At 39.9% G+C, this 16,635-nt stretch overlaps 1 protein-coding gene across 4 annotated transcripts in view; it reads left to right on the forward strand.

Annotated features, from left to right (window-relative positions):
- Positions 1-5,934: 5,934 nt before the first annotated feature.
- arfgap2 (ADP-ribosylation factor GTPase activating protein 2) overlaps positions 5,935-16,635 on the forward strand; it is a 45,809-nt gene continuing 35,108 nt past the window's right edge. For all 4 annotated transcript variants that reach the window (XM_052030292.1, XM_052030293.1, XM_052030294.1 and 1 more), the window contains exon 1: positions 5,935-6,035. In XM_052030292.1, the coding sequence (XP_051886252.1) occupies positions 5,967-6,035 (69 nt within the window). In that variant the 5' untranslated portion in view covers positions 5,935-5,966. The remainder of the gene's footprint in view (positions 6,036-16,635) is intronic.

Here is a 16,635-nt window from a genome sequence, read left to right on the forward strand (position 1 = left end):
AGGTTGCTGTACATTCCCTGATGTTCCAAACATGAACAACACATGGGACTTGAGTTTTCTTGACAAAGACTCAGAATGAACAGATATATAAAGCTTTTACTTGCACATAGCCCAGTATCATTTTATAACTTTTCTTTGGAGTCCCCAAATCTTACACCATTCAGGTGAAAACAATGTCTGTAACGAGTTTGTACGTTCTCCCCATGACTGCGTGGATTTCCTCCCACAATCCAAAGACGTACGGGTTAGTAAGTTAACATGGGTGTATTTGGGTGGCGCAGGCTCGTTGGGCCCGAAGGGCCTGTTACCTTGCTGTATAAATAAAGTTTTTTTTAAAAGTTTTATTCTTTTTTAGTCCTATTCCCTACTGTAAATATAGATAATCTGGTTAATAACTGTGGGTGTTAAGAGAATCTGAATTTTCACAACATTTAAATGTCTGTGCCTATAATAACCTGTGCCCTACTCCCATTATGCTATAATCCGTTAATGCTCCACAGCCATGACCTTCTGCATTTGAAGGTCTAACGACAAACCCCACCTCCTGCTTCATTTAAGAAGGCTTGACCTTTGTTGCTGCTTTAACTAGATGCATAACTGTGACTTTCCTGCTGACACAATTATTTACTGGAGAACTGGATTAAGCGACATAATTCCTCTCTAATCACTAAATTGCTGCAACATCTTCTGTGCTGTAATTTATCGAAAACTGTTGCATCTTCAGTGGGTTTGGATGGCAACAAAAGGTTGAGATGACAGCAATCCCAAAACAGCCAATTTGTCAGTGAGATTAAGGAGGTTTCCATGTAAATTTTTTGATATTTCATTTTTTTTTTATCCAGACTGCTGTCGAGACAGTAAGTGTGAAATTAGGAGATTCTGACTTTACATCTCAGCAGCCTGGCAGTAAAGTAGGCCAAGTCTACTTCCCCAACATCATCTTGAATTTAATTAAATCAAACCCACGGGTGAAGCAACTTAAATGTTGAAAAATGGAAGTAAAACCAAGCTAAAGTAAAAATTTAGTGCAGGAGAGTCAAAAGAAAATAAACCACTATTTTACTTCAAAAGGAAGACATCAGTTTGAGAAGAAAAGGTACTTTAGTGTATCTGGTTCAGCAATTGTTTGCAATAAAGAAGCAGATATAGAATTGGAAAAGACTCCACTCCCTCAGATACTAATACAGAACCATATCAAACATAAAGCACAGATTACTCTGTCTATAAATGAATTTTGTGGCTTTATTAATTTTCTTAGTTTAAAGTCTACAAAGTTTAGTTATTAAAGATGTTTAACATTTAAACTTTATGGCAAGTGGAATGTGGAGTTTAGTGTCCCATTTATGTTAACAGTGCCGAGCTTTGGCTCTGTAAGCTAATACCAGCACTGTTTGTTTTCATGGTTTTGCAGTTGTCTCTTATAGGTTTTGTTTATCTTTTCTAATGGATGTTAAATTTATGGACATGAAGGGAATCGAAGGATATGAGAAAATAGTGGTGAGCTAGAAGATTAACCAGGATCTTGATGACTAGCAGAGCAGGTTCGAAGGGCCAGATAGCTGACTCTGCTCCTATTTTGTATGTTCTTTTGTAGAGTATCCTTCCTGAGGCCATTAGCATCCCTGGCAAGGCCTCCTACTGTCACACCCACACAACCTGCAGCCTTCCCATCTTTGGCACCCACATGACCTAGTGGTTTCCTGTCAAACCCACTAGTAGCATCCATGTGCCTTGGTCATATATTTATCAACAGTTTCCTCTCATCCCTCATTGTATGTGCTGAACTTATAGCTCTCAAAAATCAGTAAAGGCTCTGGGTTAAGATGTCCCTTCAAGGCTTTTAGAGTGTCTGTGTAAGATACTTTGTCACCAACATCTCCTGCCTTAAGCCCTACTATCACAACAATATCGCCTTCTCCTTTTCATTACAAAGCTGTGTTGCTCTGTTCTGAGTCCTCCCCCAGGACCTTGACTATTTTGTTCACTCATAGGAACATCTCAATTTGTTCCACATTCAGGGCAAATGGCTCAGACTGCCCATATTTTTCAAGATTGATGACATATCCATCACATCCACCACCTGCCACCTCTACTTGATTACTGGCCTACTACTCCTTCATGCAGCGACATCCCATCCTTATCGCCAATGTAGTGTCCATGTGCTCTTTAACATTACTTTTTATTAGGACAAGTATGAGGATACAGTCATCAACACCTCTGACAGTCAACACTCAACTAGTGGCAGTGGCTAGAACAACAGTGTATCAAAATTAATATCACATGGTATACAAATTCTTATTTCATGATATGCTCAGTATATATACTTAAGAGGTCACTGGATTTTGAACCTTAACATTGCTTTGATTGCTACAAATTATTGATTTTTAGGGCAACCTACTTAAGCTACATCAAGTGATAGAGATATTTCAAAGACTCTATCCTCCTTCAATAACTGTAGTATGAACTCAGGACCAAAGCACTCACTCTTTTTCATATTTGCATTTCCAATGTTTGCAGGAGCATTTTTGAACTAGTCGGTAAGTAATTCAGAGAATGGATGGAAATTTTACTGCTATTGGTAATCATCAAGATAAAACTTAGGCAAGCACTGATCGTCATGTATCTCTTTGGGATCAAATTGCTGGTGATTTCAAACTGATGGTTTATGTTTAGTATTTGTTTTAGAATAAACAGAATTTCCCTCATTACATCATAATTATTGGTTGGCCTTCAGATGGTACAAGCCCTCTACTTTGTAAATGGCAAAATGATTTCCCAAGGCATCTGGATAATGCTGAAATTACAGACAGATCTTGCAATCCAGTCCATGGAGTTGATCACTGTACCATGGTGCAATTTTATTTCATGAGGTAATTCCCTTTGTGTAACTCACTGCAGACAATCCCTATAAATTAATTCCAAAGACGTACGGGTTAGGAGTTGTAAGCATGCTATGTTGGCACCGGAAGTGTGGCGACACTTGCAGGCTACCCCCAGAACACTCTACGCAAAGATGCATTTCACTGTGTGTTTCAACGTACATGTGAATAATAAAGCTATCTTATATTATCATTGCACGCACCAATGAATTAACATAACCTCATCCTGTACTGATGGATGGAATGAAAAAGCTATCTCTTTTAATCCATTCTTTATAACAATGTATATTTACGCTAAGGATGAATTTCTTTACCCTCTTCCCTAGCATTGGACACTCAAGGTCCACATCAGTTGTCCACATGGAGCAACAGATTAACTTCTTGAACAGATATCATGCCCCAATCACACTAAAGGTACAAGCCTGCCCCTGCCAGGGCCCTGCTCCACCAATGGCAGCAACCTTTCCCCTAATGTCGGTTTTATAGAGAACACATAAAGCCCAGAGGCCAAAGATCTGTTGTAGCTGAAAATAAATTAACTCATTGACTTATGGGGTTTAACTCTTTAAACTTTCTGTTCTATGGACACAATCCCATCGGCTATTTTAGAGACAGCCTTAATGACTAATCTAAAAAAGAATACAGAGCTTCCCAAAGAGAGTGCTCTGTAAGAAAACACAACTTCAAACAGTAGGGTAAGATACAAAGAAAACATAGTTTCTAAAAAAATAATCCCATTAAAGTGCAAGAACGGAGTTGGTAATTGGCATAATCCTTTACCAGCTTCAAACGATAGCACCACAAATTTGGATATTATATTCTCTCCAACCACACACCATTTTCAGACAATTCCTTCTCTGCAGGTGCTTTGTTCACCTGCATCAGAGTTAAAGCCAAATCAGCTATTTACCCAACCAGACCTTGTGAGAAAGTTATTCCCTCCCCTAATAGACCCAATATTGGCATCCAATGCCATTACCCCAATAGTGCATTAGTTCCTAACAACTACCAACTTCCAGCTAGTGAATAGCCAAGGTCTTGGCTGATATTGTTCAAGCCAGCTTGTCATCACATCCCTATGCATATAAAAAAAATCACAAAAACCTAAATAAAAGCACTTATAATGCACTAAAATCAAAAGGAAAATTCCACACCTCTCTATAGTGTGCACTATACATTTATAGATTGTGCCTCATAAACTGAAAAATTACCAAAGCAGTGGCCTGTCATTGTTTTACAACCAAAATACTATTCCATAGTGTTATGCTTTGCTTTAAGCATGATGCTTTGGCATCATGCTCAGCACAGACATCATGTGCCAAAGGGCCTGTTCCTGTGCTGTACTGTTCTATGGTCTAACCCTCAGAGATACATAATTTCCCATCTCAGTGGAAAGCAGATGATCTATATTGGTGTTTTCCAAACCTCCTGCACTGTCTGCCAGAACCTAAATCTTTTGAACAGTACTTCTTCTAACGTCATCAGAGTGTCTGCAGATGAATGTTTCCAATATCATGTTTCAATATATCGATACATTACAAAAATAACAAACATTTCTAAACAGACCAATGTTATAATGAAGCATCACTTCTGTTGATGCCTTCATTCTGTCCCATCATTGTTCTTTTTCAATTACCATCAGTGTTCTCTCTGGCTTTGTGTTTGTCCATCTGTACAATATCACCCAATCCAGCTACCTTAGTGGACTGTTCCAGTGGGAGTTTACCAGCAGCTTCTGTTGCACTTAAGCGTAATGATGTGAGGTTCAGGATCTGAATGAGTGCTAGTTTATTCCAGACATTACTTCTGTGTCTCCTTCATTCCTTATTACACTTCCAATATTACTCTCAATAATTCATTCAGAACCTGTTACTTTTAATGCGTTTTGCTCTCTCCCTCTACTGACTATAGCCTAATGTGCTAATTTTTTTTGTACATCAACCCTTTCATCCCAGGTGTTCTTCTCTGCACTGCCTCTAATGGAAGCACATCCTTCCTTAAATGTGTGAAGCTTTTGATGCCCAAAGCTCCGCTCACTCTGGTAGGGTTTAGGCCTTCAGTGCCTGGCCCATTTTGGCAGGGATGTATCAGGTATCTTTGTTGTCAATGCCTTGCTCACTTTCATAATTAATGCTTAGTATTCTCTAGTGCCAAGTGTCTGCCTGCTATTTACTGCTTTCAGTGGCAAATGTCTCTAACTTTAGTGCCTGGCTCACTCTGATTGTTAGGTCCAGACTTATTTTGGATAGATTGAGTCAGATGCCTCTCATTACAGTGCCTGCTTGCTCTAGTCATCAGTGCTTGATGCCTTTTGATGCTATGAGGTGTCTATAGTGCCCAGTGCCTGGTTTATACTGCAGGAGTTTGGGTTGGGTATTTGCCTTCAGTTCCTGGCACTGCTGGAGTTTGAGCTAGCTCTCCCTGCTTTCATGCACAGTACCTGGCTCTCCCTATGGCAGGGGTTGCAGTGGGTATTTTTGCTCTCAGTATCTGGTTCTGTGTGGCTGGGTAGGTGCCAGTGTCTCTGCCCTCAGTACATGGTACTCTGGCTGGGTTAGTGCTAGTGTTTCTGCCTTCAATACCAGCTTCTGTCTGGTAGGATTCATGCCAAGTGCCTCTGCACTCAGTACCTGGTTCTGTGTGGTAGGGTTGTTGCCAGAGTCTCTGCCCTCAGTACGTGGTTCTCTCTGGTTGGTTTGGTGCCAGTGTCTCTGCCCTCTGTACCTGGTTCTCTCTGCCTGGGTTGGTGCAACTGTCTCTGCCCTCTGTACCTGGTTCTCTCTGCCTGGGTTGGTACCAGTGTGTCCGCCCTCAGTGGCTGTCTCTCTCTCTCTCTCTGGCTGGGTTGATGCCGGGGTTCTGACAGCTGGGCCTGGCTGTCTCTGGGAGGGATGTTGCCGGGTGTTTCTGCCCTCATTACCTGGTTCTGTGGTAGTATCTCTGCCCTCAGTGCCCGTCTCTCTGTCTGCTGGGATTGGAGCCGGCGTTGTGTCGACAAGGCCTGGCTCACCTCCCTGCTTCCCTTCCCGCTGCCTCTCTGCCGGAAGTGTGACGTTTCCCGGTGCCGCCGCTTGGTCTCGCTGCAAGATGTCGAACCCGGGCAAGCAGGACATTACCTCCATCTTCAAGCGGCTGCGCTCGGTGCCCAGCAACAAGGTGAGAGACGGATGGCGGCCGGCGGGATCGGCCAGGGGCAGTGGCGGCCGGGTGGAGCGGCGCCGGACTCCGGCGCGGCGAATTGGTTCGGTGAATGCGGCTTCGGAGCCGGGCTGAAGTGACACGTCGCACAGCCAGGCTGGACTGGGCCTTGAGTGGGCCGTGGGCCGAGGGCCGCTGGCAGGCCGGGGAACCCTGCCGGCTCCCGGGCGGCCTTTCAGATTCAGTCGGTGTCCACCGTGCAGGGAGCTGTGTAGTGCTGGTCACTGCTGTCGACTCGTGTGAATTACCAAGGGAGAATATCGTCTAATTTACATAAATTGTGGTAAATCCTGCACGTTATTACTGCGTGGGTATAAAGTTTGTATTTAGATTCAACGTAGTAGATGGCACAGATCTCAAACAGATTTAATATCCGTGCGGCAGCCTGTGCCAACGAATGTTTGTTGATCTGTTTCTGTGTGGTAGTTCACGGAGCTTCTTAGAAATTGCTTCGTCTTGTGTTTACCATTTGCTGTCAAATGCATTACATATGTTTGCTTGAAATTGCAGAGCTTTTAATTTAATTACCTATTTAATATTAGAGTAACTTTATTTTTGCGAAAATTCTCATATGGAAAACCGAATAGGAAGCGCTGTAAAATCTGTTAATGAAAATACCAATTGTGTAATAGGTGATGGAGACCTTAAATTGTATTAGCTAGGACATTGTTTATTTGATTGAATTTGGCTTAGGATTTCATGTTATCTACTTCTCAGGAGTCTAAATAGTAGATTTTTCCCAAATCGGAGTGCGCAGCATTCTTGAAATTTAGCCAGTCGAAATTAATGGAATAGAATACAAACTTCTTTGGTAGAGGGAAATATTTACAAGCGGCCTCATGAGGTCAGGTGAAAACAGCTATTTGGGCTGGGTGCTTTTTCTAGTTACTAAAATCGGATATGAAAGATGATTTGAGTATTGAGAGAGAGTTTATATTGTGCTGCACCATTGAGCAAGAAAAGCCTTTCCGTCCTAAAATGTAAAAATGAAATTGATTAATCTCTTCAAGGAAACCCCAGAGGAACTCATTGAAAATATGAGTTTTATGCACCAAATATATTTGAGAAAGGAAATGGGGAATATTGGGTTTGCAAAGTAAAATGTTAGATCTTGCCAATCTGGGTTAAAAATAAAACTAGTTTTTTTTACATTTTAGCTTGTCAAAAGATAATTTCATGCAACTGCAACGTAGTCAGGTGTTATGATAATGCAGTGAATTGCCGAACAATATATTTAATATATTATTGCTATATATGTTTGCGCTGGAAGCGTGGCAACACTTGCGGGCTGCCCCCAGAACATACGCAAAAGATGCATTTCACTGTGTGTTTTGATGTACATGTGACTAATAAAGAAATCTGATCTAATACTTTGAACCAGGGTAGAAACAGGTGTAGGTTTGAATTCGCTCACTTTTGAGATTAGGTTTGAGGTGGTGCAGTTATGTTTGCTGAGGTTAAGCAGTTCTTTAAAGTGGAAAGGAAAAAAATGGAAGGATGATCACCTTTGACCCACAACAACTGAGTTGGAACAGCATTGGCATGAGATTAATTTGGCCTTTGATGGCATGTGACTTAAAAAGAATTTTTTTTTAAAGTACAAGTCTGAAGGAAACAGTTTGACCACGTGAAATTACTTAGGCATTTCTTGGAATATTTTTGTAAGGAGATGAGTTGGAGAATTGTATGGAAATAACTTTGCTGTGATCTTACAAAAGTGAACATAAAGGCATTTAATTCCTCAGGTGATGTGTTTATTTCTTTGGAGTATTCATAGTATTATAGAAATGTACAGCACAGGAACGTGTCCTTTCGGCCCTGCTCATCCATACTGACCATGATGCCTATCTACGCTAATCACATTTGCCTGTGTTAGGCCCATATCCCTCTATGCCTTTTTTATCCAAATACCTTTTAAATGTTGTCAATTGTTTCTGCCCCTAACTGCACCTCTGGCTCCTTGTTCTAGATATTCACTACCTGTTGTGTGAAATACTTATTCCTCAGATCTCCTTTTAAGTTTCTTCCCTCTCACATTAAACCTATGCTCTCAAGTTCTAGACTCCCCTGCCCTGGGATAAAGATTCTGACTATCTATCCTAACTATGCCCCTCATAATTATATAAAGCTCTATAATGTCACCCCTCAGCCTCCTATGTTCCAGTTTTTGATTATTTGTTCCAAAATAGCAGATAAAACTATGAACGGCTTGGGTTAGAATGTTTATTTGGTTTCATTCTGTTGATATAAAGAGCTCTAACAATTAAAGATATCGTCACCAATGGACAGTTGGAATTTGACCACCATAATCTTGTTTGTCACTTGGGTGTTGACAAATGTTTTTTCCAAACTTTATTACTCTTATCTCTCAGAAAATGATAAAAGGTAGCCTGGGTGTAAGGTTACTAAATATGATGATTTTTGGTCATATATTTCCCATTTAAATTGTAGTTTCTTTAAAGTTTAGTTTTGAGCAGAACCAGCAAGATGAGTTCTTAATATTGAGAACTAATTGAAATTGGTTGCCAGGAATTTTACATCCAGTTTATATTTGTTTTGCTTTTTTTAAGTTAATTAAATGTTTTCTTATTTGATAGTTTGACACCCTGACTGGTGCTTACATAGGAAAAATGGTTCTATTACAGTGTATTTCTTAGTGTACAGTGTATTTTCCAGCTCTCACTTTCTTCTCAAAATTTCCGTAACAAGAGCGGACCCGATTTCAATTTACTGAGACCGTCCAGTAGAGTTTGAATCAGTAAATGAGTGTTTAGTGTCATGATGGGTTGTGAGTGAGCAATCCAGATTTTGATAAAATGGGATTTCATAAAATGGGTGCCTTCTGCTCACTCACCACTAGGTCTAATGTCTCCAAAGCGTTTTCTCCCCTTCAGAGAGGATTTGTATGGCATTGACTTCAAAATTGGGAATACAAGTAACCTCTGTTCAGCCTGTATAAATATCAGTTTTCATCAGTGTATGTACATTTTAACTTTAACCAGTTATATATATTTAATTTTTTGATATTTTATGTTGTACTTGCCCAGAGTTAGAGAGGAGGAAATCTGATGAAAATATGCAACCCACACACTCTTCTAAAGGTTAGTTAGAAGGAAACATTGCTCGAGACAAGGCAGTAAATGTCCAGGATGAGACCCAGCGAATGGAGAATTCCTGTATTTGGTATGTTTTAATTAATGGCTTTGGAATAATCATAAGTATATAAATGGTTGTACCTGTTTCCATCCCAGAGCTTTTACATAATAATGACCAGCCACTTCTGCAGAGAGCTGAGTTAGGTCACCTAACCAACAGGATCATATTAAAAGGGTTCTCTGTCCTTTCTCCCAAGCAAGTTGAAGCATAGTCTTATTTGTATTTCCAAATCATTATTCCACAAACTATTTATATGTAACTGACTCATCTATCACCATCCAGTTGGAAAAAATTAACAACTGAAGATTACATTTGTGTTTTGAAACAACCATTAGGAGTGCAAATTAAAATGGCTCCCAGGTCGGATTCATTTTGAGTACATTTCAAAGCAGCAGTGATAAAGACTATTTCCTAAGCCAAGGATGGCACTTGTTACAAGGAAACTCAAATAATGGATGGGAGAATTCTTGTGAAAATAATGTTCCAGAAGATGAGCTTCAACAGTCTGCCATAACTTCTTGGTATCATGTGTTACGTATGATATTGTACAAGGCATCGTGCTTAATGTTATTTTTGGAACTAACTTGACAGCTGCTCAGAGCAGGGGCTGGAAGCAGCAGAAAATCGTATTAAGTTTTGCTCTGTCATAATTATTGTAAAATAGAGTATTGCAACACAGGGAGGCTATTCAGACCATTATGACTGTGCTATCTCTGTGAAAGAACTATCCACTTAGTTTGATTCCTTTTCCCCCATGCTTTAACATTTTTGGTTTTTTTCAATATTCTTCCACGATCTTATCAAAAACTATCTGCTTTCATTATATGTTCTAGTAATGGTATTCTAGCAATCTATGACTCTAACTGCATTATTAAAAGATCTAACTCCTTTCATTGTTGTTTTCAAATATTTTCATATCTTTATACCTTTCTTGTGATGTAGGAGGCCCTTAAATGCATGGAGTCAATACTGGCTCTCCGATCAATCCCATTCCCCCATTTATTTCCCTGTAACATGTTCTTTCTTGCATGCTCATCAAGTCTACCCTGATTCTCTTATCACCTACCTGCTTCAGAGATATTCACAGATGCCAATTAAACCACCAATTTACGAGTTTGGAATGTGGGAGGAAACTGCAGTCCCAAGGGAAAACCAAAAACATGGTCATGGCAAATGTGCAGATTGGAGGTGGGGATTGAACTTGGTTCACTGGAGCTGTGAGATAGCAGAACTATTAGATGCAACACCTTTGACAAAGTTCTAATCCTACTCAACTGCTGATCAACTGACCAATGAAAATAGCTTTCCCTTATTTATTACCGCTTCTATCAAATCTTAATATTCTGTGTTTCAATGAAAAAACCCGAGCATTCTCAACATTAATCAAAATTTTTCATTCCTGATGATTTCAGAGCCTCTCTAGCATTTCTTAAAGCAGTGTGCCTAACAGGGATGTGGTATTCTAACCAATGATTTTAAGTTTAACATTATTTTCAGAATCAGATTTATTATCACTGACTTATGATGTGAAACTTGTTTTGCAGCAGCAGTACAGTGCAAAGGCATAAAATTACTATAAATTACAAAAATATATAAATAGTGCAAAAAAAGGAATAATAAAGGAATTATGGATTTATGGACCTTTCAGAAATCTGAGGGTGGAGGGGAAGAAGCTGTTTCTGAATTGTTGAGAATGGGTCTTCAGGCTCCTGTGCCTCCTCCCTGATGGTAGTAACGAGAAGGGGGCATGTCCAGGATGGTGAGGGTCCTTAATGATGGAGCTAGCTGCATCTACAACCCTCTGCAGCCTCTTGCGATGCTCTGCATTGGAACCTCCATACCAGGCTGTGACACAGCCAGTCAGAATGCTCTCCACCATACATCTATAGAAATTTTGAAGAGCCTTTGGTGACGTATCGAACCACCTCAAATTCTGAACGAAGTAGAGCCGCTGGCGATCTTCTTCGTGATTGCATCAATGTGTTGGGCCCAGGATAGATCCTCCAAGATGCTGATGCCCAGGAACTTGAAGCTACTCACCCTTTCCACCACCCTATGCCCTTCTCTAAACATAGAACTTACATTATATACACTTTCTTCAAATGGTTTTATTAAATAGTTCTGTTTTTAAAAGTTTCTTTTGGTGTTTATGTGCCTGAAAACATAAAATTCTCAACTTCTGTACTCCTTTCAAAGTTTCATTCAGGGATGAAGAAGGCTTTTGGCATGCTGGCCTTCATCACTGAGTAATAAACCAATACCAATACCAATATAAAAGTTGGGAGGTCATGGTACAATTGTACAATACACTGGTGAGACTGCACTTGGAATATTGTGTTCAGTTTTGGTCACCCTGCTATAGGAAAAATGTTATTAAACTGGAAAAAGTGCAGAAAAGATTTACAAGGATGTTGCCAGAACTTGAAAGACTGAGTTATAGGAAGATGGACACACTAGAACTTTTTTCCTTAGAGTGTAGGACTGAGACTTGGACTGAGAAGTGATCTCATAGAGGTATATTAAATCATAAGGAGCATAGATGGGGTGAATGCACTCAGTCTTCTTCCAAGGGTTGGGGAATCAAGAACTAGAGGGTATAGGTTTAAGGTGAGAGGGGAAAGATTTAATAGAAAATTGAGAGGCAATTTTTTTTTACACAGAAGGTGGTATCTATGTGGAACAAGCTGCCGCAGGAAGTGGTTGAGGCAGATTCAATAACAACATTTAAAAGACACTTGGATAGGTACATGGATAAGAATGGTTTCGAAGGTAGTTTGCCCAATGATGGCTTGGATGGGCATCTTGGTCAGCATGGACCAGTTGGACCAAAGGGCCTGTTTCCATGCTGTATGACTCTATTTAATACATCTGTCCTTTCAGTTTTCCTTTTTAAATGTATTAATTCAAACTTTCCATAATACATTTCATATGATGGTGTCTGTTCTCCAGATCCATGTGCCCCTGAATGATTGATTGCCATTTATGTCAAAAATAATAACTTCAGTTATTTGTATGCAAAATGAAGTGTGAAACAAATATGTTTTTCTCATTTCCCATGTACTTGCTGATTTCTTGCCCACTTGAAATGGGAGTCATCAATGTGACAATTTGAAAGGACATCATGAGAAGCTCATTAGAATCTCAGAGCAGCACAGAAACGGGTCCTTCAGCCCACTGAGTCCGCACTGATCAGCAGCCACCAATTTGTACCATTCCTACATTGATCTCTTTTCTTTTATACTCTCATTTACTCTACTCCCTCCAGATTCCACCAGTCACCCATGCACTGGGGTAGGTTACAGTGCCCAGTTAACTACCAACCTGCATGTCTTTGGGATGTGGGAGGAAACAGGAGCACTCGGAAGAAACCCATTTGGTCAAAAGGAGAATGTGCAAACTCTACGCAGACAGCACCCAAGGTCAAGATTAAACCTGGGTCACTAGAACTGTGATGCAATTTTTGTTTTTTGTATAAATAAAGGGACAAACCTCTTTATCACCACTCTGGCTTTTAATTGTATCGTATACAGTGTACTACTAAACAACTATAAATTTTATGCATATTGGATTCAAAATGTCTAAATGTTCTAGAGATATCACTACATTACCACAACAGTGTTAATATTTATCACATTATAAATCATTATGTAAATTCTCAGCCATCCATTAGGTATCCAGTAGATTCTGATAAGTGATAAAGTCCCCAGCACCATGAGATACAAACCACTGAACTGTTTCCTGGGGTATATGATGCATCTGCTTTTTAAATTTTAAGCTCAACATGTTATACATTAAGGACATTATAAGTGTTAACCAAAGAAAATTCACAATCTCTACTGCATGTGTCTATGTGTTGATGTTTTCAATTAGTAAGGTGTAAAAACTAGTGAAACTATGATATACCTTTCTTGAAAACTGCCGTGAGAAAAAAAGAGCAGTTTTTTTCCATGTTAAAACTGATCACTTCAGTAAGGTACCCAAGTACAAGTCAGAATCTGGGCAAGCTTAGTGTACAATTGTTGGTCTGTCAGTTGTGGTCCTGTGTGTTCGCATTGTTGGCACTCTTCCTGTTTCTGCTGCACTTAGTATTAAACTTTGAAGGTACTATCCACCCATTCTAATTTCTTTTCCTTTCTTTCTATTCTATTCTTAAGGTATGCATCAGGCTTCCCTTAAATGTATCAGTGCTGTCCACTTCAAGCATTCCATGCTGATTTCATATTCTTAGTACACCGTTTCCAATTTCCAATGTACATTCTTTCTAGTTTCTATATTTGATCTGTTGACTGCAATTGGAAACAGCTTTTTAAATCCACCGAATCAAAATTGGTATTAGTTTAAAGATCTCCATTGAATCTTTTAGTTCTCTTTTTCAGAAAAAGGTCTGTCTCTTAGTGCAGATAACACTCTTTAAAGTGTTTTCTGTTCTTTCTCCAGTGCTTCAGTAATCTTTTCGTGGTTTAGAGGGCACAAGTGCATGCACCATTCCAAACGTCAAACGAAGCTCCTGCTTGCTGTTACAGTCACCTCCCTGCTTCTCTAGATGTGAACACAGTTAGAACATAGAACATAGAAAAACTACAGCACAATTCAGGCCCTTCGGCCCACAAAGCTGTGCCGAATATGTCCCTACCCTAGAAATTACTCGGCTTACCCATAGCCCTCTATTTTACTCATCTCCATGTACCTATCTAACAGTGTCTTGAAAGACCCTATCGTATCAGCCTCCACCACCATTTCCGGCAGCCCATTCCACGCACTCACCACTCTCTGAGTAAAAAAAACTTACCCCTGACATCTCCTCTATATCTACTACCCAGCACCTTAAACCTATTTCCTCTTGTGGCCACCAATTCGGCCCTGGGGAAAAGCCTCTGACTATCTACCCTATCAATAGCTCTCATCATCTTATACACCTCTATCAGGTTCCCCCCTCATCCTCCGGCTCTCCAAGGAGAAAGGCCGAGTTCCCTCAACCTGCTTTCATAAGGCATGCTCCGCATTCCAGGCGGCATCAGTGGTTGATGGTAAACCTCTTGTCTCCTTTCATAATCTCCATTCTCATTCTTGCGTGCTTTGATTGCCTTCGTTTTTATTGGGTCAAGTCGTGACATGGCTGCTAGACCAACTCTCTCATTGTCATCATCATCACTTGAGTCACCAGAGGTTTCTGTTGAATCAGTGTTATATCCGTCCTGCAGTCTCTTAACTGCTCTCTTCAGGACTTTGTCAATTAGGTTTGCTGTCAAATGTGCTTCAGTTTTAACAGATGTTTGATATTCAGAAACTTTCTGTTCTAATGACTTGGAGCATTAATCAGCTTACTTTGTTTTTGCCTTCTCTTATCCCATAATCAAGATTTCAGTTTGGGTTGTCTTATAATGGTATCTCTGTAGCTTGATTATTAAACCCTTGCACTCGATCAGAACCCTGTATCTTCAAATCCTTTTGTCGGATTTCATTTAGAAGCTATGTTCACAACAGTGAATACCCTAACAGGATATGTTTAGCAGGCCTGCTTTTATGGTCACTTGTGATGGCTACTGTTATTTTCATTTGAAGCATCCTCTTTGTTTATTGTGATGTAAAGTCATATCGAAGGTTTTGGCCAGAGCAGATGTTTTATATAACCAGGAATGAAAGATCCTAACAGGAATTACTCCACTCACTGTGACTAATTTTTCAAGCTATGCTTCTGACATCTGGGGCTGGGTGAGCAGAAGCTGTCCGCATTTAAAAATTAAGCCATCGTCATTGGCCCATGACATAAGCTACAATTCCCTAGGCACAGAATTTCACCAGTTCTGAGGCTGAATTAGACCATTGGTGACAACAGTGTCCTTTTTGACCCTGAGCTGAACTTCCACACCTGTTATCTTCTCACTTACTAACACCACTTACTTCTATGTCCAATTTATTGCTGAACTGTCTGTCTTCTTTCAAATGGCTGGCACAAGCAATGGCAGAAAAATGCATGCAAGTTTTATGTTGAGGTTTGAATGCTGACATCTAGGCTGACTAAGTGAATTTCTTAGTTCCTCTATAATATGCAAATTCAGGACAGGATTAGCATTGTGGCTCATTGACTGCATTTTGCAGTGCACCTAGTTCAGCAGCTCCTGGGCCTTTTGTTCAAAACTATGCACAGCTTTCATGTTTACTACAAAAGCAGAAGCCTGAAAAAATGATAGTCAAATCTTTAGCCAAATTTTTTGTTGCACTCTGATTCTGAAGTCAGGATTTCACAACATCTGCTCTTAACATCCAAGTTGTTTGCCAAAAGTTTGAGCATATATAACCAGAAAGGTTTCCTTGACTTAAGCCTGCTTCTTGATGGCTGAGCATTATCTTCCAACAATGGAAGTCCAGGATCGGCCAATATCTTTGTATACTCTGATTATGTTTAAGACTTGTCAATGTTACAGAATGTAGTATTGGATAACACTGGCAACGAGGGAAGTAGCATGGGCTTCAGAGCATCATTTATGACTAACAAGGAAACATTCATCTTTATCATTTGGTGTGAGGATTTTGGCATTTGGTGGAGCATAGTACTCAACTGCATGGAGTACCAGGCTCTTGATTAATCTATGGAGATAGGAGAATCACTCCCGAGGATGTTACATTGAGGTTTTCAGTAATGTTTACCCTCACTGCTGTATTTTTGTTGATAATTTTATGACATTGGCAGTGACTGAGAGTTTGATCTAAGGTGACTCCCAAGATGGTGTGGATGCCTTTCAGGCATTATTTTTGTTCCACAAAACTGAACATTTTATGTTTTATTGGCTTGGCAGTTGTTGAGATGGAACAAAAAAAATAGCAGTCTTTGCTGTTTAAGGTTTCAAGCACCAGGTTCAGAAGTAATGGTGTACAGATCATTTCAAGCACTTATTCTGTTGCCGCCAAAGAATCACTTGGCTGGCAAGTGCAGTATCATTATAACAACTTTTATATAAAAAAAAAGTCATGTAATGGTGTTGGTAAGATGCTTCAGTGGTACAGGTTGAAAAGGAGGGAAAGGGCAGACTGCAGGGGCACAGTCATTGAGTACCCACTTGGGTATATTTAAAATCTTTGGTTTGATGGCAGCACATTTATTAGTGCAAGAGTTGGTATGCACTCAAGTACAGTCACCAGTTGTAGCTAGAATCATTTTCTCCAGACACTGAAATGGATAAGGACGTGCATGCATCTTTGTAATGCTTGCAAAAGCATAATTGTTATCAATCCAGCAGTTGACCTTCAGTCTTTGAACTCGTGGTCACTAAGACGTGGAAATCTAAATAGCTCCTTACAGGCAAAATAGATTATTTCATTGGATCCTTCTCTTTTAATTATGCAACTCAGCATCTGGAGACAATCTACCACAAAATTCAAAATAATGCATAGATTATTGAAA

This window comes from Pristis pectinata, chromosome 15 (genome assembly GCF_009764475.1).
Source record: "Pristis pectinata isolate sPriPec2 chromosome 15, sPriPec2.1.pri, whole genome shotgun sequence".
NCBI classification, from domain to species: domain Eukaryota; kingdom Metazoa; phylum Chordata; class Chondrichthyes; order Rhinopristiformes; family Pristidae; genus Pristis; species Pristis pectinata.